This window comes from Haematobia irritans, chromosome 2 (genome assembly GCF_050003625.1).
Source record: "Haematobia irritans isolate KBUSLIRL chromosome 2, ASM5000362v1, whole genome shotgun sequence".
Classification (NCBI taxonomy): Eukaryota; Metazoa; Arthropoda; class Insecta; order Diptera; family Muscidae; genus Haematobia; species Haematobia irritans.
This window is the reverse complement of record NC_134398.1, coordinates 21366622-21391740: the sequence shown is the minus strand read 5'-3', so window position 1 is coordinate 21391740 and position 25119 is coordinate 21366622. Positions and strand designations below refer to the sequence as shown.

At 27.5% G+C, this 25119-nt stretch overlaps 1 protein-coding gene across 1 annotated transcript in view; it reads left to right on the top strand.

Moving 5' to 3' along the window:
* The window catches only part of LOC142223655 (centrosomal protein of 104 kDa-like), a 99877-nt gene extending 82536 nt beyond the window's left edge, over positions 1 to 17341 (top strand). The window contains exons 3-8 of the mRNA XM_075293506.1: positions 2883 to 4023; positions 4711 to 4849; positions 12308 to 13464; positions 13528 to 13673; positions 13743 to 13844; positions 16253 to 17341. Coding sequence (XP_075149621.1) covers positions 2883 to 4023; positions 4711 to 4849; positions 12308 to 13464; positions 13528 to 13673; positions 13743 to 13844; positions 16253 to 16401 — 2834 coding nt within the window. The 3' untranslated portion in view covers positions 16402 to 17341. The remainder of the gene's footprint in view (positions 1 to 2882; positions 4024 to 4710; positions 4850 to 12307; positions 13465 to 13527; positions 13674 to 13742; positions 13845 to 16252) is intronic.
* Positions 17342 to 25119: the final 7778 nt, after the last annotated feature.

Below are 25119 nucleotides of genomic sequence, written 5' to 3'. Positions count from 1 at the left end.
TTTATTGACATTTAATATTCACTTACCTTTTTAACAATTTTACTCACATTGAAGTATTGAAGTTGATATATCCAAATATTGGTTGCAGCAACAATCAGTTTTTAAATCTGTTGAAACAACCAAATTATCTGCTGTACAGACTTTTTGTCAGTTTTGCTGACACTTTGGGAAAATAAATCAATCAACACAACAGAGCGGTACACAATGAAATTTGTTTTTAATGAATTGAGTTACAACGACCAATGGACTGAATAGTCTAAGTGAGCCTGAAATTTAATCGGGCTGCCACTTTTACAACGACCAATATTTAGTAATAGCATTTGATTGCATTGATATTTTATTGGTTATATCAACGACCAAACGAAAGAAATAACAAACATATGATCCACACAACATATGATCTGTTATCCTGCTCGAATTCCAACCAACCATTTCTCTGGGTGTGGCCTCAAGCTTTACAAACTCTACAAAAAAAATTTAATTTATATATTTAGTAAAATTTGGTTTTATAAGAAAATGTGTTCAAAACTCAAAGTAGTGTAAACTCAAAAGTAGTGGCGAGCAAGTCACTTTGTCTTATTGAAAATAATAAAAATTTAATTTCCCTGAGGACAGACAACGATGGTGTTCGAAATATTGGAAAGAATTAAAAATAAAACACTGTAAAAAAACTAAGATTTTATTTTGTTTTATTACAACATGGCCTCAAGCCTTACAAACTCTACAAAAAAAAATTTAATTTATATATTTAGTAAAATTTGGTTTTATAAGAAAATGTGTTCAAAATTTTATTTCTATAAAAAATTTTGTTAAAATTGTACTTCTATAGAAAATATTGCCAAAATTTTATTTCTAGAAGATTTTATCAAAATTTTATTTCTATAGAAAATTTTGGCAAAATTGTATTTTTATTTTTGTCAAAATTTTTTTTAGAAAAATTTGCCAAAATTTTATTTAAGTTGACAAAATTTTCTACAGAAATAAAATTTTAACAAAAATTTCTATAGAAATGAAATTTTGACGAAATTTTCCATAGAAAGAAATTTAATTTTTTTTTAAGTTTAGTAGATTTTTGGTAATTTTCTCTTAAAATTTTGGTAGATTATTTTTGGGATGAGTGGACATTCAATCAATACTCAGCACCATCACATTTAGCCCACGTCAACCAAGATTGGCTTAAAAAAGAGGTTTCTCCCTTCATCTCCACCGCACAATGGCCACCAAAATATTTGGATATCAATCTGTTGGCCTTTTGCGCCTGTCACAGAAAATTGTGTTAAAATTGTATTTCTATAGAAAATATTGTCAAAATTTTATTTCTATGGAAAATTTTGTCAAAATTGTATATATAGACATTTTATCAAAATTTTATTTCTATATAACATTTTGGCAAAATTGTATTTTATAGAAAACTTTTGGCAAAGTTTTATTTCTATAGAAAATTTTGCCAAGATTTTATTTCTACGGAAAATTTTACCAAGATTTTATTTCTAAAGAAAATTGTACCAAAATTTTATTTCTACAGAAAATGTTGCCAAATTTTATTTCTAAAGAAAATTTAGTCAAAATTTAATTACAATACAAAATTTTGTCAAAATTTTATTTCTATAGAAAATTTTGCCAACATTTTATTTCTTTGTAAATTTTTGCCAAAATATTATTTTTATAAAAAATTTTGTCAAAATTTTATTTCTATAGAAAATTTTGTCAAAATTTTATTTTTATAGAAAATTTTACCAACATTTGATTTCTATAGAAAATTTTGTCAAAATTTTATTTCTATAGAAAATTTTGACGAAATTTTATATCTATAAATATTTTGTCAAAATGTCATTTCTATAGAAAATTTCGTCAAAATTTTATTTGTATAGATTTTTTTTTAAATTTTATTTCTATATAAAATTTTTTCAACGTTTTATTTCTATAGAAAATTTTGCCAACATTTTATTTCTATGGAAAATTTTGCCAAAATATTATTTTTATAAAAAATTTTGTCAAAATTTGATTTCTATAGAAAATTTTGTCAAAATTTTATTTTTATAGAAAATTTTACCAACATTTGATATCTATAGAAAATGTTGTCAAAATATTATTTCTATAGAAAATTTTGCCGAAATTTTATATCTATAAATATATTGTCAAAATGTCATTTCTATAGAAAATTTCGTGAAAATTTTATTTGTATAGATTTTTTTTTTAATTTTATTTCTAAAGAAAATTTTGTCAACGTTTTATTTCTATAGAAAATTTTGTCAAAATTTAATTACTACACAAAATTTTATAAAAATGTTATTTCTATAGAAAATTTTGCCAAAATTTTATATCTTTGGAAAATTTTGCCAAAGTATTATTATTATATAAAATGCTTCAAAATTTTATTTCTATAAAAAATTTTGTCAAAATTTATAGAAAATTTTACCAACATTTGATTTCTATAGAAAATTTTGCCAAAATTTTATATCTTTGGAAAATTTTGCCAAAGTATTATTATTATATAAAATGCTTCAAAATTTTATTTCTATAAAAAATTTTGTCAAAATTTATAGAAAATTTTACCAACATTTGATTTCTATAGAAAATTTTGCCAACATTTTATTTCTATAGGAAACTTGGCAAATTTGTATTTCTATAGAAAAATTCTGTCAAAATATTATTTCTATAAAAAATTCTGTCAAACTTTTATTTCTATAGAAAATATTGTCAAATTTTTATTTCTATTGACATTTATTTTTAAATTTTATTTCTATGGAAAATTTTCTCAAACTCTTGATTTCTATAGAAAAATTTCTCAAACTTTTGGGATTCTAGATGTTTTCAGTGCACTTTATTATTATTCGTATAACGATTTCTATTTGTGACTTTTCTTTTCGGATTACTTTCAGCTGAAAAGGTTGAACTTTGGTTACACTACTCTCCCAAAAGTATACCCAGTACACCATCGTCACAATGCTTCGATTTTCTTGGTTTTGTGGCCTTAGCTGATAACGCAGCTACCAATTATAAATCACGGGAACTTCAAAGCGTATCGGTTAATCCTCGTAAGGGTACACATCTAAAACTTAGGCTCAGTGGTGCCTATGTCAATGAGTTCAATAGTGAAAATCAAATTGCCTTAATTGCTGTCAATGTTTTGGGTGAAGATTTGGACAGTTGTGAGGGAAATGGGACCAAAGAATGTGAAGAAAATGGTGCGGCAGGCTCCACTACAGAATCAGGAGAGAGTGTGGAACAACCTTTGGTATCAATGTGTGATGACTTATTATTCTCTATGTATGTCGAAGAATCTATAGCGGATGTAATACGAGAAATGGAAGATCGCAAATCCAAAGCGGTGGCATGTGAACGCTTTGAATACGCTCGTAAGTTGAAACTATGCATGAGTGCCTTGCGTACGGCCGGAGAACGTTTGGGACGTTATGCCTTGGCCAAACGTCAAGCGGTTCAACAGGAAGATTTTACCACGGCCAAATTGAGGAAAGAACAAATTGAGATGTATAAGACGGCGGTGTTTAAACATCTGCTTGTTGATGATTTACTGGAGAAGAATGGTGAATCCTTGGCGGCCAATGATGTGGCCTGTGAAGTATATGCCTCAAAACCAATATTACCGGTGGCTCCCAGTTTACAAGATGTGGCTCAAGCTCTGGCCGAGGCCCACATGACAGCTGCCATGAGTCCTAAAAGTTGTCAAGAAGATAAATCCTCTACGGATGGAAATAGTTCCGTGGGTGGGTGTAGTGCAGCAGGAGGAGGTGGTGGAGGAGGTGGGGGTGGTGTTAAATCAGGCCTTAGTCATAACTATAGTAGCAGCCTTAATGATCATGTGTCATCATTATCAACCTCCAACTTGCGAAAATCTCATGATGAAATACCAATGTCTCCAAAGCTCAATATGAGACGTAGTCCCAGTCGTCACAGTTCACCAATGTCCAGTCATCAGGGGTCTTTGAGAAGGCGTAATAAAAGTGCCCCCCGAAATTCCTATGAAGAGTATGAAGATCGGGCTATACCCACATTAAGGCAGTAAGTATGCGTCGTTATTTGTAGAAATTAAAAATCCATATTTAGAGATTTTGATTCTGTGTTAAGACCTTAGATTTGGAAAAACAAGCAAAAATCTAGCTTTAGTCTATACATCCCAGTATTATATTCTAACTAGTGAGAGTTATTAGACACTCACTAAAATAAGAAAAAAAGATAATTTAATATGTATTTTCTTCATGCATGCTACTACCTTACTACTTGTACTACTTGAACTACTTAAATATGCCCCATAGTCTAGTAGATGATCCGATACCACCATCGACAACATCCTCGTCATGGTCATCGTCATCGTCATATACCTCCACAGGTCAATTTTAATTTGTAGCTTCAATTAGTTCTAACTTGTTTCTCTTTTTCTCTTTCTCTCCGTCTATCTTTTTCATTTGAATTTCATTCATGCCTACAATTAAAAAAATCAAAAAAAAAAAAAAATAAAATAAAAAAAAATAAAAAAATAAATAAAAAAATCTAAAATAAAACTTATCATCTCACCATTAACTGGGATATCATATATGTTTGCCATCCCTTATCCATTTCGTCCATTTTTTGTAATATTTTTATTTTTATTTCATTTTTGGTAATTTTTCCATTTTGATGTAATCGATGTTACACTTAAACCTACATATATGAAAAAAAAAACCAAATACCCCCTTTGACCTGATCCAGTTCGAATACTAATGAATTTTTAAGAGAGTGTCAAGGTACAGCTCTATTGGAAGCGGACCCAAATCGTGGACGTTCACGTCTAAACGATCGTGAAAGACGTCAGGCTGCCTTACCAATATTGGTTTTTGGTAATGATATGGTGAGTATTGTATTTTTTATATTTTATTATTATTTTTTTAATGTGCTATATATGATGTGATTTGAATTTTATAGATAGTCGAAATTCAGTAATATCTGTAAGGTCGAACCGTCATATTCAAATTCGCAGTAGATAAAGTGGGAAAATACAAGATTTTTTTCTTATATGCGTTTTTTTCTTATAATCAATCATTTTTTATAAAGAACAAAATTTCTTATAATCATCCACACGGATGAAAAAGACTGTTTTTCATATGTTTGGCTATAAACATTATATGTTTGGAACACAAATTATTAAACACAATATTTTTAAGTGCAAGCATATAATGTTCATAAACTAGCATAACATGTTTGGGACATATATGTTAATATGTTAGAACATATTATGTTTGGGACAAAAAATGTTTGTAAATATAATATGCTTGGATGCAAACATATATTAATTTAGAAATAGCCTATAAACATATATGCGTTTAGTAGCTTGGAGCGCTATTTAACAGGGAGCGATATTGAATTAAGTTGGTGGTTGTTGTTTGTTATTACAAAATTAACATTTTATTTTTCCTTGAGCAATTGATCAGCTACTTCTTTGATCCTTACAAACTGTGTGGTCCGCTGTTCGAATCCCCGTCCGGCAAAAGGTTAAATTAAAATTAAAAAAAATCTTAAAATTGAATAATTTCTTCTACAATGTTTGTATTACAGAAAAAGGTGCTAAGAACTAAAAAATCTCGTGGAAGTGAGAAAGATGTCGGGGAATATACAATTGGGCAGAAACAAAATTTTGCGCATTCAGGTCGAAAACCTATGTTGTTAGCACCTATATTACCTGTTTATTTTCATAATTCGTTATGATTGTAAATATATAAATAAAAGAATCAAATTTTGAGCACAATATTGTTTGGGAGAATTTTTTTTAAGCATATAATATTTTTGGGTGCAAAATGCTTCCAAACATATTATATGGTCACATAATAACATATTGTTTTTTGGAAGACAACATTATTGAATTTGGATGCAAAAATACAAAATGTTTGGAACTTAGACTACCCAAACATATATTGTTTAGACCAATATGCTTTCAAACATATTATATATTGGTAGAAATCAAACATATAAATGTTTGGGCAATACCCAAAAATGTATATGCTTGAAGCAAAATATGTTTGGGAGAAGCGATTTTTTGTGAGGGTGCATGCAGTACAAAATTCTTAAAGGAAAATATATCACTGAAATTTTGTTTCTATAGAAAATTTTGTCAAAATTTTGTTTCTATAGAAAATTTTGTCAAAATGTTATTTCTATAAAAAATTTTATTTCTCTAAAAAAATTTATCAAGATTTTATTTCTATAGAACATTTTGTCAAAATTTTATTTTTATAGAAAATTGTGTCAAAATTTTGATTTCTATAGAAAGTTTCGTTAAAATTTTATTTCTATAGAAAATATTGTCCAAATTTTATTTTTATGGAAAGTTTAAAACTGTCAAAATTTTATTTCTATAGAAAATTTTATCAAAATTGTATTTTAATAGAAAATTTTATCCAAATTTTATTTCTATAGAAAATGTTGTTAAAATTTTATTTCTATAGAAAATTTTATAAAAATTTTATTTCTATAGAAAATTTGGTCAAAATTTTATTTCTATTGAAAATTTTGTCGGAGTTTTATTTCTATAGAAAATTTTGTCAAAATTTTATTTATATAGAAAATTTTGTTAAAATTTTATTTCTATAGAAAATTTTATCAAAATTTTATTTCTATACAAAATTTTATCAAAATTTTATTTCTATAGAAAATTTTGTCATAATTTTATTTCTATAGAAAAATTTTATCCAAATTTTATTTCCATAGAAAATTTTGTCAAAATTTTATTTCTATAGAAAATTTTGTCAAAATTTTATTTCTATAGAAAATATTGTCAAAATTTTATTTCTACAGAAAATTTTGTCAAAATTTTAGTTCTATAGAAAATTTTGTCAAAATTTTATTTCTATAGAAAATTTTATCCAAATTTTATTTCTTTAGAAAATTTTATCAAAGTTTTATTTCTATAGAGAATTTTGTCAAAATTTTATTTCTATAGGAAATTTTGTAAAAATTTTATTTCTATAGAAAATTTTGTCGAAATTTTATTTCTATAGAAAATTTTATAAAAATTTTATTTCTATAGAAAATTTGGTCAAAATTTTATTTCTATTGAAAATTTTGTCGGAGTTTTATTTCTATAGAAAATTTTGTCAAAATTTTATTTATATAGAAAATTTTGTTAAAATTTTATTTCTATAGAAAATTTTATCAAAATTTTATTTCTATACAAAATTTTATCAAAATTTTATTTCTATAGAAAATTTTGTCATAATTTTATTTCTATAGAAAATTTTATCCAAATTTTATTTCCGTAGAAAATTTTGTCAAAATTTTATTTCTATAGAAAATTTTGTCAAAATTTTATTTCTATAGAAAATTTTATCAAAATTGTATTTTAATAGAAAATTTTATCCAAATTTTATTTCTATAGAAAATGTTGTTAAAATTTTATTTCCATAGAAAATTTTATAAAAATTTTATTTCTATAGAAAATTTGGTCAAAATTTTATTTCTATTGAAAATTTTGTCGGAGTTTTATTTCTATAGAAAATTTTGTCAAAATTTTATTTATATAGAAAATTTTGTTAAAATTTTATTTCTATAGAAAATTTTATCAAAATTTTATTTCTATACAAAATTTTATCAAAATTTTATTTCTATAGAAAATTTTGTCATAATTTTATTTCTATAGAAAAATTTTATCCAAATTTTATTTCCATAGAAAATTTTGTCAAAATTTTATTTCTATAGAAAATTTTGTCAAAATTTTATTTCTATAGAAAATATTGTCAAAATTTTATTTATACAGAAAATTTTGTCAAAATTTTAGTTCTATAGAAAATTTTGTCAAAATTTTATTTCTATAGGAAATTTTATCCAAATTTTATTTCTTTAGAAAATTTTATCAAAGTTTTATTTCTATAGAGAATTTTGTCAAAATTTTATTTCTATAGGAAATTTTGTAAAAATTTTATTTCTATAGAAAATTTTGTCGAAATTTTATTTCTATAGAAAATTTTATAAAAATTTTATTTCTATAGAAAATTTGGTCAAAATTTTATTTCTATTGAAAATTTTGTCGGAGTTTTATTTCTATAGAAAATTTTGTCAAAATTTTATTTATATAGAAAATTTTGTTAAAATTTTATTTCTATAGAAAATTTTATCAAAATTTTATTTCTATACAAAATTTTATCAAAATTTTATTTCTATAGAAAATTTTGTCATAATTTTATTTCTATAGAAAATTTTATCCAAATTTTATTTCCGTAGAAAATTTTGTCAAAATTTTATTTCTATAGAAAATTTTGTCAAAATTTTATTTCTATAGAAAATATTGTCAAAATTTTATTTCTACAGAAAATTTTGTCAAAATTTTAGTTCTATAGAAAATTTTGTCAAAATTTTATTTCTATAGAAAATTTTATCAAAGTTTTATTTCTATAGAGAATTTTGTCAAAATTTTATTTCTATAGAAAATTTTGTTAAAATTTTATTTCTATAGAGAATTTTGTCAAAATTTTATTTCTATAGAAAATTTTGTCAAAATTTTAGTTCTATAGAAAATTTTGCCAACATTTTAGTTCTATAGAAAATTTTGTCAATATTTTATTCCTATAGAAAATTTTATCCAAATTTTATTTCTATAGAAAATTTTATCAAAATTTTATTTCTATAGAAAATTTTATCAACATTTTATTTCTATAGAAAATGTTGGCAAAATTTTATTTCTATAGAAAATTTTGTCAAAATTTTATTTCTATCGAAAATTTTGTCAAAATTTTATTTCTATAAAAAATTTTTTCAAAATTTTATTTCTATAGAAAATTTTGTTAAAATTTTATTCCTATAGAAAATTTTGTCAAAATTTTATTTTTATAGAAAATTTTGTCAAAATTTTATTTCTATAGAAAATTTTGTTAAAATTTTATTTCTATAGAGAATTTTGTCAAAATTTTATTTCAATAGAGAATTTTGTCAAAATTTTATTTCTATAGAAAATGTTGTCAAAATTTTATTTCTATAGAAAATGTTGTCAAAATTTTATTTCTATAGAGAATTTTATCCAAATTTTATTTCTAAAGAAAATTTTGTCAAAATTTTATTTCTATAGAAAATTTTGTCAAAATTTTATTTCTATAGAAAATTTGATCAAAATTTTATTTCTATAGAAAATTTTGTCAAAATTTTATTTCTATAGAAAATTTTGTCAAAGTTTTATTTCAATGGAAAATTTTGTCAAAATTTTATTTCTATAAAAAATATATAACAGAACAATTTCGTTCCTACGAAGGAAATCCTTGGCTCTTTCCAATCTAGATTTGGTTAGCTGTTACACGTTTTGGAATTTCAATAGCAATAGTCCAAGCTCATTTTTATACCAAACCCAATAGGATGGTTATGGGGGTATAACAAATTTGTCATTCCGTTTGTAACACTTCGAAATATCGATTTCCGACTGTATAAAGTATATATATTCTTGATCAGGGAGAAATTGTAAGACGATATAAGCATGTCCGTCTGGCTGTCTGTCTGTTGTAATCACGCTACAGTCGTCCTATCGTCCTGAAATTTGGTGCATATTCGTCTTTTATCTGCACGCAGGTCTAGTTCGAAGATGGGCTATATCGGTCCGGGTTTTGATATGTATATAAGCATGTCCGTCTGGCTGTCTGTCTGTCTGTTGTAATCACGCTAAAGTCTTTGATAATGGCGCTATCGTCCTGAAATTTGGCGCAGATTCGTCTTTTATCTGCACGTAGGTCAAGTTCGAACATAGGCTAGATCGGTCCAGGTTTTCGAAGATGGGCTATATCGGTCCAGGTTTTGATATAGCTCTCATATAAACCCCCCGATTTGGGGTCTTGGGCTTCTAGAAACCATAGCTTTTATTCGATTTGCCTAAAATTGGAAATCTAGAAGTATTTTATGATCACGGTGTGTCGAAAATGGTATGTATCTGTCCATGTTTTGGTATAGCCCCCATACAGACCGTTCTCCCGATTTTACTTCTTGGGCTTCTAGAAACCGTAGCTGTTATCCGATTTGTCTGAAATTGGAAATCTGAAGGTATTTTAGAACCACAAAGACGTGTGCCGACAATGATGTGTATGGGTCCATGTTTTGGTATAGCCCCCATATAAACCGATCCCCCGATTTGGGGTCTTGGGCTTCTAGAAACCGTAATTTTTATCCGATTTGTCTGAAATTGGAAATCTACAGGTAGTTTAGGACCACAAATAGGTGTGCCGAAAATAGTGTGCATCGGTCCATGTTTTGGTATAGCTCCCATATAGACCGATCTCCCGATTTTACTTCTTGGGCTTCTAGAAACCGTAGTTTTTATCCGATTTGTGTGAAATTGGAAATCTAGAGGTATTCTAGGACCACAAAAATGTGTGTCGAAAATAGTGTGTATCGGTCAATATTTTGGTATAGCCCCATATAGCCCGATATCTTGATTTGACTTCTTGGGCTTCTAGAAACCGTAGTTTTTATCTGATTTGTCGGAAATCTAGAGGTATTGTAGGACCAAAAAAAGGTGTGTCGAAAATAGTGCGTATCGGTCCATGTTTTGGTAAAGCCCAATATCCTGATTTGACTTCTTGTGCTTCTAGACACTGCAATTTGTATCCGATTTACCTGAAATTAAAAATCTAGAGTTATTTTGCGCCCATAAAATGGTGTACGGAATATGGTGTGTATCGGTCCATAGTTTACTTTAGCCTCCATGTAGTGCTTTCTCCCGATTTGACTTTCTTGAGCGTCTAGACATCTGAACTTTTATCCGATCTGCCTGAAATTCAAAATCGAGAGGTATCTTGGGTTCACAAATAAGTGTGCCGAATGTGGTGTGTACGATTTTGTATGGCCCCTATATAGCCCGATCGCCCGATGTGACTTCTTGGGCTTCTAGACACAGCAATTTTTATCCGATTTACCTGAAGTTCAAAATCTGGAGATATTTTGGGTCTAGGGCCGAATATGGTGTGTATCGGTTCATGTTTTTGTATTTATCTCATGTGGACCGATCTCCAGAGTTGACCTCCTAAGTGCGTAGACATCCCAATTTTTATGCGATTTGCCTGAAATTCAAAACCAAGAGATGAATATGGGGCGTATCGATAAATTTTGATGTACCCCGATTTGACTTCGGAACACCGCAATTTTTATCCCACCATGGTGCAATGGTTAGCATGCCCGCCTTGCATACACATGGTCGTGGGTTCGATTCCTGCTTCGACCGAATACCAAAAAGTTTTTTCAGCGGTTGATTATCCCACCTCAGTAATGCTGGTGACATTACTGAGGGTTTCAAAGCTTCTCTAAGTGATTTCACTGCAATGTGGAACGCCGTTCGGACTCGGCTATAAAAAGGGGTCCCTTGTCATTGAGCTTAACATGGAATCGGGCAGCACTCAGTGATAAGAGAGAAGTTCACCAATGTGGTATCACAATAGACTGAATAGTCCAAGTGAACCTTATACATCGGGCTGCCACCTAACCTAACCCAACTTTATCCCATTTGCCGGAAATTCAAAATTTAGAGGTATTTCCGGCCATAAATAGGTGTAGCGAATATGGTGTGGATCGACCCATGTGTTAAGTCTCCCGATTTCTATGTTGGTATATATGTTTGCTTGGCAGAGTATCTGTCATCAAATCCACCTGAGATTCTACACATGTATTTTCAAGTAACCTGACGAAGAGTTTTCTAAATCATTGGCGCCCAAACATAACCACTTTTTGGGAATCGTTCTTTTGCTTTAGTTCATAATGAACTTATGTGTACGGTCATTGAACTTTATACCCACGTTTAGTTCATAAATGATTGAGACATACTTAAAAAAAGGAAGATTTCATTAATCTGTGGAAAATTTCGTAAAAAATAATAAAACTTTAGTACAAACAAATAATTTTTTTCCAATAAAAATAAGTTAAATTCAGCGTTAGTATAGCTACGGATTTGTTTCGGTGTAAGAAAATAATTATATTTTTTGATTCATGGTGGTGGATATTTAAGATTCGGCCCGGCCGAACTTAAGTCCGTATATACTTGTTTAATATGTGTTGCCAGTTGCCAGGGACGCTGGACATTTTCATAGTCCTCGGTATAGATTTGACGGGGGAGATAACTCAATTTGGGCTACCTTCTAGTGGAGAAAAGAAATTGAACCATATCTAACACCATTGTGCATCATATCTTTATATAATAACAAATCCCTTAATCTTAGTTTTATTTCGTTTTGTTGGTGTTTCACGCTTCTGTTTCATTAGACAAATATCTGTTATCCCTTATACCTTATGCCTCGAATAATTTCTCCGTCAAATTATTAACTAAATTCATTTTAATTCCTTTTCATTTCAGGTTGAACAATTCTATTCACGGCAATTTCAAGATCGTGAAGATGGTCTCGTTCGCCTGCGGAATTTTCTTAAAGGTCAAGAAACAGAAACGCCAAATAATGCAAACACTGAAAGTACAGCTGGACCCAATAAAGTGGCCCGTAGTGCTGCCTTCCTGTTGCATAGATCGGTGCGGGATGCTGTTTACTCTGTATTCAATCAAGCCACCGAAACGGTGAGAGTTCTATTTTTGGAATATGTACCCGGACGGGTGTCACAAAGCGAGGTGGCTCGTTGTGTAGATCGTTTGCTGCCAGAACTTTTGGCCAAGTCGGGTGATCCATCGGCCCGCATACACACCATGGCCCAGCACACTATTTTGAGTATGGCCTCTTGTCCTGAAGTGGCGGAACAGCATTTAGTGGCTCCCGCTCTATCGAGGACAGTGAGTTCTGGCACCCATCCACGATTGGCCTTGAGCCGCATGCAAATGTTGGAACAATTGGTGCTCAGTCAAGGCATCAGCACCGACAAGCACAGCGGTTTAACATGTCGTGCCCTCTCGGAATGCGGCTGTTCGGGTATACATCATCCCGCGGAGCCGGTGCGTAAAGTAGCCGAAAGGATACTTTTGCTCGTATACAAAGTAAATCCACGTCTTGTGCGTAAGCAGCTACCGCCCGATGATGATATAACGCGACGAAATCTTTTGTATCGCCAACTATTTACGGAGTTCGATAAACTGGATCTGGAGCGTAAGACAGAAATGCTAGAGGCCAATAAATATGCAGCGGGTCATAGTTCCAGTGACCCTCAATCACCTCCATCGAACCGAAGTACAGTGGAACACTTACAATTGGGCGGTGGGGCCAGTGGTGGTAGTTCAGATAGTCGTGCCAGTCCTTATGGATTCTCTTGCAAATCACCAGACTCGCAATCTAGTCCTATGAGGAGATCTGAGACGCGTATACTAAAGAGTCGAAGCGGTCAAACTTTGGCACAAGTAGGCAATAATCCCGGAACTAGTAATGGTTATGCAGGACGTGATAATGCCAAGTGTAATGGCAAACAGCAATATAATGAATTACTAAAACGCTCAATGATATCAGCCAGTAGTTCCCGAAAGAATTCCAATTCGAATTCAAATTCAGAATCATTTGAAGAAACCACTGATGTGATGTAAGTTCTAAGGTTTTGAACTGCTTGAGTAGTAGTTGACTTTGCAGTATTCTTTCGTTTCAGATGTTGTCCCTTTTGTGATTGGTCCTCACAAAACGGTGATCAATCTCAGTTGGATCGTCACTATTGGAAGTCATGTCCCTTTCTCACAAAATGTCCCCAGTGTAGTCAGGTATTGGAGGTGGCTGCTTTAAATTACCATTTGACAAGTGAGTCTTAGAACTCAAATTTTTAAAACTAGTTTTTTTTCTAATCAGAGAATGTTTTGTCCTTTTCAGAGGAATGTGAAGTAAAAGATAATTACATAATGTGTGAACGTTGCACGGAATCTGTCCATAAACAACTTTATGACTTACATCAAATGGAAGACTATTGCAGAGGTAATTTACATTAGAAATAACCACTATATACGGAGGAAAGAAAATAGTTAAGACTCGGCGTTCGCCATATAGACAATTTTGTCATAATTTTATTTCTATAGAAAATTTTGTCAAAATTTTATTTCTATAGAAAAATTTTGTCAACATTTTATTTCTATAGAAAATTTTGTCAAAATTTTATTTCTTTAAAAAAATTTTGTCAAAATTTTATTTCCATAAAAATTTTTGTCAAAATTTTATTTCTTTAAAAAATTTTGTCAAAATTTTATTTCTATAGAAAATTTTGTCAAAATTTTATTTCTATAGAAAATTTTGTCAAAATTTTATTTCTATAGAAAATTTTGTCAAAATTTTATTTCTATAGAAAATTTTGTCAACATTTTTTTTTTCTATAATAATTTTTGTCAATATTGTATTTCTATAGAAAATTTTGTAAAAATTTTATTTTTATAGAAAATTTTGTCAAATTTTTATTTCTATAGAAAATTTTGTCAAATTTTTATTTCTATAGAAAATTTTTGTCAATATTGTATTTCTATAGAAAATTTTGTAAAAATTTTATTTTTATAGAAAATTTTGTCAAATTTTTATTTCTATAGAAAATTTTGTCAAATTTTTATTTCTATAGAAAATTTTATCAAATTTTTATTTCTACAGAAAAATTTTTCAAAATTTTATTTCTATAGAAAATTTTGTCCAAATTGTATTTCTATAGAAAATTTTGTCAATATTTTATATCTATAGAAAATTTAGCTAAAATTTTATTTTTATAGAAAATTTTGTCAAAATTGTATTTCTATAGAAAATTTTGTCAAAATTTTATATCTATAGAAAATTTAGCTAAAATTTTATTTCTATAGAAAATTTTGTCAAAATTGTATTTCTATAGAAAATTTTGTCAACATTTTATTTCTATAGAAAATTTTGTCAAAATTTTATTTCTTTAAAAAAATTTGTCAAAATTTTATTTCTATAGAAAATTTTGCTAAAATTTTATTTCTATAGAAAATTTTGTCAAAATTGTATTTCTATAGAAAATTTTGTCAAAATTTTATTTCTATAAAAATTTTTGTCAAAATTGTATTTCTATAGAAAGTTTTGTCAACATTTTATTTCTATAGAAAATTTTGTCAAAATTTTATTTCTTTAAAAAATTTTGTCAAAATTTTATTTCTATAGAAAATTTTGTCAAAATTTTATTTCTTTAAAAAATTTTGTCAAAATTTTATTTCTATAGAAAATTTTGTCAAAATTTTATTTCTATAGAAAATTTTGTCAAAATTTTATTTCTATAGAAAATTTTGCCAAAATTTTTTTTCTATAAAAATTTTTGTCAAAATTGTATTTCTATAGAAAATTTTGTAAACATTTTATTTCTATAGAAAATTTTGTCAAATTTTTATTTCTATAGAAAATTTTGTCAAATTTTTATTTCTATAGAAAATTTTGTCAAATTTTTATTTCTATAGAAAATTTTGTCAAAATTTTATTTCTATAGAAAATTTTGTCAAAATTTTATTTCTATAGAAAATTTTGCCAAAATTTTTTTTCTATAAAAATTTTTGTCAAAATTTTATTTCTATAGAAAATTTTTCAAAATTTTATTTCTATAGAAAATTTTGTACAAATTGTATTTCTATAGAAAATTTTGTCAAAATTTTATTTCTATAGACAATGTGTAAAGTTCTTCTTAATTGGGAAGGAATATTATGCAAAAACTACGAAAACATCAAGTACAAAATCTACCATTATTGGTAGAATTCTTCCAACTGTGGCAACCGTGTCTGGGAGTCGGTTTATACGGGCACTATATTTGCAATATCGTTCGACCTAAATCAATAACAACTACTTGTGCCATGTTTCAAGTCGATAGCTTGTTTTATTCGGAAGTTAGTATGAATTCAACAAACGGACGGACATCTGAAATCAACATTTTGGATGGCTTACAAACGAAATGACAAATTTAATAATCCCCCGTATCCTCTTGTGTAGAGTACCGTACTTAAATTGACATACAACTTGTTTTCTAATTTAGTTTGTGTCATTAACCCTTTGATCGCCGATATTTACTAGAGAGGACATTCAAAAACGACACCAAACTTTCAATCCCTATTTATTTTGCATTGTTATTTTAAAGTAGAGGCTATAATCTAAATACGCTATAAATATTTGCCATATTGTCGGGGACTAAAATAATCTTTTATAAACTTCTTTAAAAATCAACCAAAAATACGCAAGTTTTAAATCATTTTATCGGTCAAATAGTGTTTATTTTGATATGGCTATTTGGCCATAATTCAAAAATCATGTTTTTAGAACTTTTAGAGATTTTTAACTAATTGGGGTAGGCCTCAAAAATGTTTATCCTTCCTAATTATTAATAAAATTTTTTTATTTCATTTTTTCAGAATTGAAAACGGGTGCTGCCCGTTGCCCCTTGTGCCATGATGATGTCCATTTACCTTTGGATGGGGGATGGAAACTTCATCTATTGAGTGCCTCCGGATGTCCTGGCAATTCAAGAAGGCGTTCTAAAAAATGTACCACATCGTCGTAAGCGAAATGGAAATTTTATAAATCTACCATAAAACAGACTGTCTAGCAGGAGACACTTGGGACATAAATATTACAGTTAAATCGTTGGGAGGATTTTTTTTTTTGCATAGGGCGAATTTTATATTCCCCTATAAGAAACACACTATGCTAGGGATACTTTTTTGGAGCTTAAATCTTAAAAGTAATGTAATGAAACTAACTACAGATTATAACACACGAATTTTTTGCAATTGAAAATGCTATTGCAATAGATAGCTATTTAAAATCAAAATTAATAGAAAACTGCATACGTAAAACAAAAAACACGATACTTACACAAAAAGGTGTAAGTTTTTGCTAGGGGAAAATATGATGCAGAAAAAACTGACGACTGGAAAATTGATAGTCGAATTTTTAAAGAATCAGTTAGTTAATTTCTTAAGTTATTTAAAAATTTCATATATTTATTATAATTTAAAATTAATTAACATTTTATTTGCTTAAATTTTGGGGACAAACCTTTTCTCTGGGCATTAATAAGTGTATGGGACCCTTAAATAAACATTGTTGGCCAATGACTGCCACAATCCTAATATGATATAAAAGGGTGGATCACATGTTGGAATTCTATTTGATTGGATTTTTGACTCTGATTTTTATGAAGGTTCTCAAATTTTTATCCCAACATCGTCTACATATTCTCCATCAAGCAAAGAATTACTATCTTTTTGAGAAAGCCTCACCAAACTAACAATTCAACCAAAAGCTAACATGACTCTATAAAATTAAGTTTTATAAATTTATACATAAAATACACAACACATTTTTAATTGATATAATTTCATTAAAAAAAAAATCAAATACTTATATTTTTACCTATTTGTAATAGAGTAATAGAAAATCAGAATTTGAAAATATAACCTATTTACTTATTTTTATTATATCACAGCTATAGTTTATAATCCACAACAAATAATTTTAAGTTCCTATCTTAAGCATAAAACTGTGTTATAATTATTTTATTATTTGAATAATATGTTGTTCCAGTGTTTGTTACGTATTTTATAATAATTTGATGATATATTTCATGGGTGATTCATAAGCAAAGATAAAATATTGATTTTTATTTTATTTCCAATAGTAATTTTCCATTGCAGAATTTATTTTTTCTATGCTCGTAATCTTTGTGTTTGAACGACCCATAGGAAATTAATCACCAGAGTGGATTTTAATATATGCTACTCACTATAGGTATGTTCTATAGAAAATTTTGTAAAATTTTTATTTCTACCGAAAATTTTGTCCAATTTTTATTTCTATAAAAAATTTTGTCCAATTTTTATTTCTATAAAAAATTTTGTCAAAATTTTATTTCTATAGAAAATTTTCTCAAAATTTTATTTCTATAAAAAATTTTGTCAAATTTTTATTTCTACCGAAAATTTTGTCAAAATTTTATTTCTATAAAAAATTTTGTCAAATTTTTATTTCTACCGAAAATTTTTTCAAAATTTTATTTCTGCCGAAAATTTTGGCAAAATTTTATTTGAATAGAAAATTTTGTCAAAATTTAATTTCAATATAAAATTTTTTAAAATTTTATTTCTATAGAAAATTTTGTCAAAATTTTATTTCTGTAAAAAATGTTGCCAACATTTTATTTCTTTGTCAAAATTGTATTTCTATAGAAAATTTTAACAAAATTTTATTTGTATAGAAAATTTAGACAAAATTTTATTTCTATAGAAAATTTTGTCAAAATTTTATATCTATAAAAAATTTTGTCAATATTTTATTTCTATATAAAATTTTGTCAAAATTTAATTTCAATATAAAATTTTTTCTAATTTTATTTCTATGTTAAATTTTGTCAACATTTTATTTCTATAATAAATTTTGCCAATATATTATCCTTATAGACAATTTTGTCAACATTTTATTGCTATAAAACATTTTGTTAAAATATTATTTTTTGTTTGTTTTTTTTTTATTGTTGATTTGTTCTTCAATCCTATTTGTTGTTTTGATATCAGCTTAAAACCATTGCGTTGATTAATCTACAAGCGTAACTTAACCAACAGAAGAAAAGAATGTTTGTCAAATTTATTTGGCCAAAGCCCTATAGACTGCAAAATGGGTGGATGGACGCATGTTTCGGAATTACCACATTCCTTATCTGCATCCTCTACTTAAATCAAAACTATTAACCAATTATTACAATAAATTCGGGTAGTTCACTAAACCCAAAGTGAACCACATTTGAACCTTCCAAGAAAAGGTTTATGATAGTCGGCTTTTGCCTACTGTCAAATCACCAATTTGCCACTGTCAAATCATCAATTTGAGTGCAGTTGGAATGTGGTAATTCCAAAACGTGCATCCATTCAACCATCTTGCAGTCTCTAGGGCTTTGCTCAAATAAATTTGGCAAACATTCTGTTTCTCTGTTGGTTAAGCTACTCTTGTAATTTAGTCAACGCAAAGCTGAGATCAAAACAACAAATAAAATATTATTTCTAAAGAATATTTTGTCAAAATTTTATTTCTATAGAAAATTTGTTAAAATTTTATTTTTATAGAAAATTTTGTCAAAACTTTATTTCTATAGAAAATTTTGTCAAAATTTTATTTCAATAGAAAATTTTGTCAAAAATTTTTTTTCAATAGAAAATTTTGTCAAAATTTTATTTCAGTAGAAAATTTTGTACAAATGTTATTTCTGTAGAAAATTTTGTCAAAATTTTATTTCTATAGAAAATTATGTCAAAATTTTATTTCTATAGCAAATTTTCTCAAAATTTCATTTCTATAGCAAATTTTCTCAAAATTTTATTTCTATAGAAAATTTTGTCAAAATTTTATTTCAATAGAAAATTTTGTCAAATTTTTTTTTCAATAGAAAATTTTGTCAAAATTTTTTTTCAATAGAAAATTTTGTCAAAATTTTATTTCAGTAGAAAATTTTGTACAAATGTTATTTCTGTAGAAAATTTTGTCAAAATTTTATTTCTATAGAAAATTATGTCAAAATTTTATTTCTATAGCAAATTTTCTCAAAATTTCATTTCTACAGCAAATTTTCTCAAAATTTTATTTCTATAGAAAATTTTCGCAAAATTTTATTTCTATAGAAAATTTGTCAAAATTTTATTTCTATAGAAAAATTTGTCAACATTTTATTTCTATAGAAAATTTTCGAAAAATTTTATTTCTATAGAAAATTTTCGAAAAATTTTATTTCTATAGAAAATTTTCGCAAAATTTTATTTCTATAGAAAATTTTCGCAAAATTTTATTTCTATAGAAAATTTTCGCAAAATTTTATTTCTATAGAAAATTTTGTCAAAATTTTATTTCCATAGAAAATTTTGACAAAATTTTATTTTTATAGAAAATTTTGTCTTAATTTTATTTCTGTAGAAAGTTTTATCAAATTTTTGTTTCTATAGACAATTTTGTCAAAATTATATTTCTATAGAAAATTTGTCAAAATTTTATTTATATACAATTTTTATGTCAAAATTTTATTTCTATAGAAAATTTTCTCAAAATTTCATTTCTATATAAAATTTTGACAAAATTTTATTTCTATAGAAATTTTTCGCAAAATTGTATTTCTATAGAAAATTTGTCAAAATTTTATTTCTATAGAAAATTTTGTCAATATTTTATTTCTATAGAAAATTTTCGCAAAATTTTATTTCTATAGAAAATTTTGTCAACAGTTTATTTCTATAGAAAATTTTGACAAAATTTTATTTTTATAAAAAATGTCTTAATTTTATTTCTGTAGAAAGTTTTATCAAATTTTTGTTTCTAAAGACAATTTTGTTAAAATTATATTTCTAGAGAAAATTTGTCAAAATTTTATTTATATAAAATCTTTTTCTAAAGAAAATGTTATCGAAATTTTATTTCTATGGAAATTTTTATAAAAATTTTATTTTTATAGAAAATTCATTCCTATTACATATATACACAGAGAAGAAATTGATAACATTACAAAACAAATTGATAGCATACGATTTTGGAATTGAAATAAATCTGTGTTCCATATGTATGTATGTTATATTGGCTAGAATAAATGTTATGTAACCAGTATTATTTTTTTTTACAAAATGACGGCAAATTTAAAATAAATTTTGGTGACTAGTTTCTACTACTATTGTTAAAAATATGTTTTTTTTTTTGTTATATGAAAATATTTTTTGAATTTGTTTACTACAAAACTATGGTTAAACGTCCGTTATATTCAACCCATCCAATTTGAAATACAAAATAAAAAAAAAAGAAATACAATTATATATATATTAGAAAATTAAATAATATGAAATGAATACAATTAAATTGTAGTTGAAAGATTAATGAAGGATTCTGAATAAAATTAAAAATAAAATCAAAAATGTATTTTTATTTTCATTTCTTAGGTGTGGTAAGTAAACCCGAAAAAAGTGAATACACCATGAAAGAAAAGGTTGGTTTAATATTTAAGATTTTAACTAAAATATTTTACTAATTGAAATATGATAAAAAAATAAGCTACCAAAATGAATCATCTTCACTCTAAAGGCTATGGAAATTCGAATAAGCCAGCGATGAAACATGTGTATAGTCAGACTTGTTTAGATTGGTATCAGGCGTTTTCGTTTCAATAACTCTATTAATCATGGTCTTGAATCTTCTTAATTAAATTTAATTATAAATTATTTTAATATATATTTATAATTTATAAATTATTTTAAAATATTTATTATATAAATTATTATTTTTAAATAAAACTATGGAAATATGTATGCACTTCGTCCGGTGTTATCCCTTGAACGAGTAGATGACACAAATATAGCTGATAGTTATGCGACTGTATTTTTAAGCTTGAGGTTTTCCAAAGAAAATCAAAGATAAAGATTTTATCCACTACAAATGGTGTGGATATTATTGGCTTCGCCACCAACATCGTCTGGATAATATAGTATATGCCATTAAATTTTCCTTAAGTTCGCATTTCTTTTATCATAAATAAATCATTCGATTCGCAAGCGTTAAACAAGGAGGGTTTTAAAAGATTGCCATTTAAACTGATCTCATGGCCCTGATTAGCAACGATCCTGATGTAGAAGCATTGACTGGTGTAGCTTTAGGTTTTGTAAGTTAAAATGTAAAAAAATTTAGAATTTTATTATATTTCTATTCGTACATCTTTTAATAATTCTTCCCAGGCAAAAACAGCGGACGTTGCAGGAGAAGTTGTAGCCATTATAGCCCATAAAGTCATATCATTGGGTAAAAAATCGATCCCTGCATTGAAGTATGCTTCAAAAGGCATTGTAAGTTGTTGTATATATATAGTTGTATATTTAATTTCGAATCTTAAAATTTCCTATTATTGTACTAGGTTCGACATGTTGGCGGTGCATCGAAGAAGATTGGTAGTGTGACATCCAAAGTTTGGCGTAAAGTGCGACAAGCTTAAATTTATTGTAAAGTTATAAAATTCGTATATCATTAACTAATCAAAACATTATTATTACTATTTTACACTCATAACGTCAACTTTGTGATTCTGTTTGTAACGCATAAATATTACCTTGAGACTCAATAAAGCATCGACTCAGAATTTTACCATTAGCAATAATCGATCCGATGTAGCCGTGTCCCCGTCAGTTGAAATCACGCTAACTTTAGAAAAAATAACATGGTTGCGTCAAAAATGATCCCTGTTCGAAAATAATTTTTTGCACTTGAAAAGTGTTTGAGTTACCATAGAAATATTTGCATATTCGCAATCAAAGTAGATCTTTCGACTTTTTCGTTGGTATTGGTTGGTCAATTTGAGTTGGTTTTCGAAAATTTCATTAGTAGAATTGGCGAATTACTTCTATAGAAAATTTTGTCAAAATTTTATTTCTTTTGAAAATTTTGTCAAATTTTATTTCTATAGAAATTATTTCGTCAAAATTGAATTTCTATAGAAATAACATTTTGTCAAAATTTTATTTCTATAGAGAATTTTTGTCAAAATTGTATTTCTTTAGAAAATTATTTTCACAATTTTATTTCTATAGAAAAATTATAGAAAATTAAAATTAAATTTCTATAGAAAGTTTTGCCGAAATTTTATTTCTATAGAGAACTTTGCTAAAATTTTAATTCTATAGAAAATTGTGTCAACATTTTATTTCTATAGAAAATATTGTCAACATTTTATTTCTAGAGTAAATTTTTCTCAGAATTTTATTCTTCAGATAATTTTGTCAACATTTTATTTTTTATAGAAAACTAGCGTAACCCGGCCCGCTTCGCTGCGCCTTCCGAAGCGTATTTGTAGGAACATTTTGCGTTAACTTAGTCAACCATATCCTTCATACTGAAAAGATTTGAATTCTTTCAAACAAATCGAACTACTTGCTTTTTCGTTTATAGGTAAAAATACGACGGATATGCATATGTAAAACGGTTCGTTTTAAAAAAATGTCGGGGAGAGGATGTACCCTTTGCTCCAAATTTTTTAAATAATGTTATGTGTTCAAGTAGTTAGGTTAAAGTGGCAGACTATTCAGTCCATTGTGATACTTCAAGTAGTTGGACAATCTTCTATATTTCTTTTGAATTTTAAGTGTGATTTGTCAAGGAAAGGTATCCTTCTCCTCAACACATCTGAAAATTAAGCACTATATTATAATAACATACAAAGAATTACTGTTTCCCATCCAATAAATCGGAAAAATCAAAAGTAGTAAATAATTTTACCACATTAACATTTGCTAAAATGATGCACCCTCTACGTTGGCTGCCAATTTCATGTAAATTTAAGTTATTTACTAAAAAGAAGTCTGGCAGAAGCCTGTGCAAAAATCATCAAATTATGTACTGAGTTCCCATTTACGGACAACTCTCTACTTTCAATTTAAGAAAAACGGACAAAAGGGAACCCTCTCCCCACCTTCGCTCCACTCCGACCTGATATCGGACTATCACGTACCCTATATTAATTTCACAACTACTCAATGGTCCTTATAAATTCTATGGAAGTAAATCTACAAAGTTTATTTCAATTTTCCCCTTCCCCAACCAGATATCGAAAAATCATATACTACTTTAAAAATCATGTATAAATTTAATCACCTCCTCCCACGTTCCCTGTAAATTTCAAGTAGATCGGAGATGTTTAAATTTTGCTCTATTGTTTTAAAGGGACGTCACTTTCTCCGAAATAATATCGACAAACACCGTAGTGAATAGCACCTCTAACCTTCCCTGAAAATTCTTAAAACTTTCCTTCAAGTGTGGGGCAAGGAAGGTTGCCTCTTCGTTCATAACCTTCCCCCACTGCCTTTGTAAATTTCAAGAAAACTTAAGAATTTTTGTTTTTTTTGCAGTTTTAGAGGAGGACCTACTCCCGGACCAAATATCGAAAAGTGATGTAGCGTATCTTTTGTAAACGTCCCAGAAAATGTCAAGCAAATTATAAGCCAAAGGGGCGTCCAACAAAATCCGTCCAAATATCACAAAATGAGGTATCAACTATTAATATCGTAACCTCTCCCCAGTCCTCTGTAATTTCAAGTAACTCGGTAAAGTTTAATTGTTTCTCTGTATGTAGTTACTTAAGAGAAGCGGATGTCTCCCTTGTCCTTTTATTTTTATTAAAAAATTAGGAACCTGATATAAATATCATAACCTCACTCATTTTTTCGTAAAATTTCAGTCGGGGGAGTTTAGTTTTGTTTTCACTGTACTTTAAAAAAAAAATTCGGGCAAAGGAGTGGTCCCCCTCCCCGACCAAATATCGAGAAATAATGTAGCGGATTTTTGTCTAGATGCCAACCCCAACATTCAATGAAAATTTCAAGCAAATCGCATAATTTTGTTCCAAGTTTCAAAAAGTAAGGCAAGGGGGAGGTCCCCCTCCCCATCCACATATGACATCATCGGGTACCCCATATTAATTCCATAACCTCACCACATGTTCTCTGTAAATCTCATAATTTAGAGAATATTAGTTTTTTCACTGTACTTAAAAAAAAATATCGAAATAAAAAGTAGCGGATCTTTGTCTAGATACCAACCCCAACATTCAATGAAAATTTCAAGCAAATCGGTCAACTTTGGTCCAATTTTCAAAAATTCCGACATAGTGGAGGTCCCCCTCCGCGACCAGGTGTCAAAAAATGAGGTACCCTATTTTCACCACATGAACGCCCCCTACGATCTCTGAAAGTTTCAAGTAAATCGGTTCAGCCGTTTCTGAGCCAACTCGGAACATACAAACAAATAAACAAACATAGATTGAATTTTATATAGATAGATTTTGTTAAAATTTTAAAAAATTTTGCCAAAATTTTATTTCTATAGAGAACTTTGCTAAAATTTTAATTCTATAGAAAAATTTTGTCAAAATTTTATTTCTACAGTAAATTTTGTCAAAATTTTATTTCTATAGAAAATTTTGTCAACATTTTATTTCTATAGAAAATTTTGTCAAAATTTGTTGTCTATAATTTTTATACCCTTCACCACTACTGTGGTACAGGGTATAATAAGTTTGTGCATTTGTATGTAACGCCAAGAAGGAAAAGTCTGAGACCCATCGTTTAGTATACCGATCGTCTTAGAATTAAATTCTGAGTCGATTTGTCGATATATATATATATATATATATATATATATATATATATATATATATATATATATATATATATATATATATATATATATATATATATATATATATATATATATT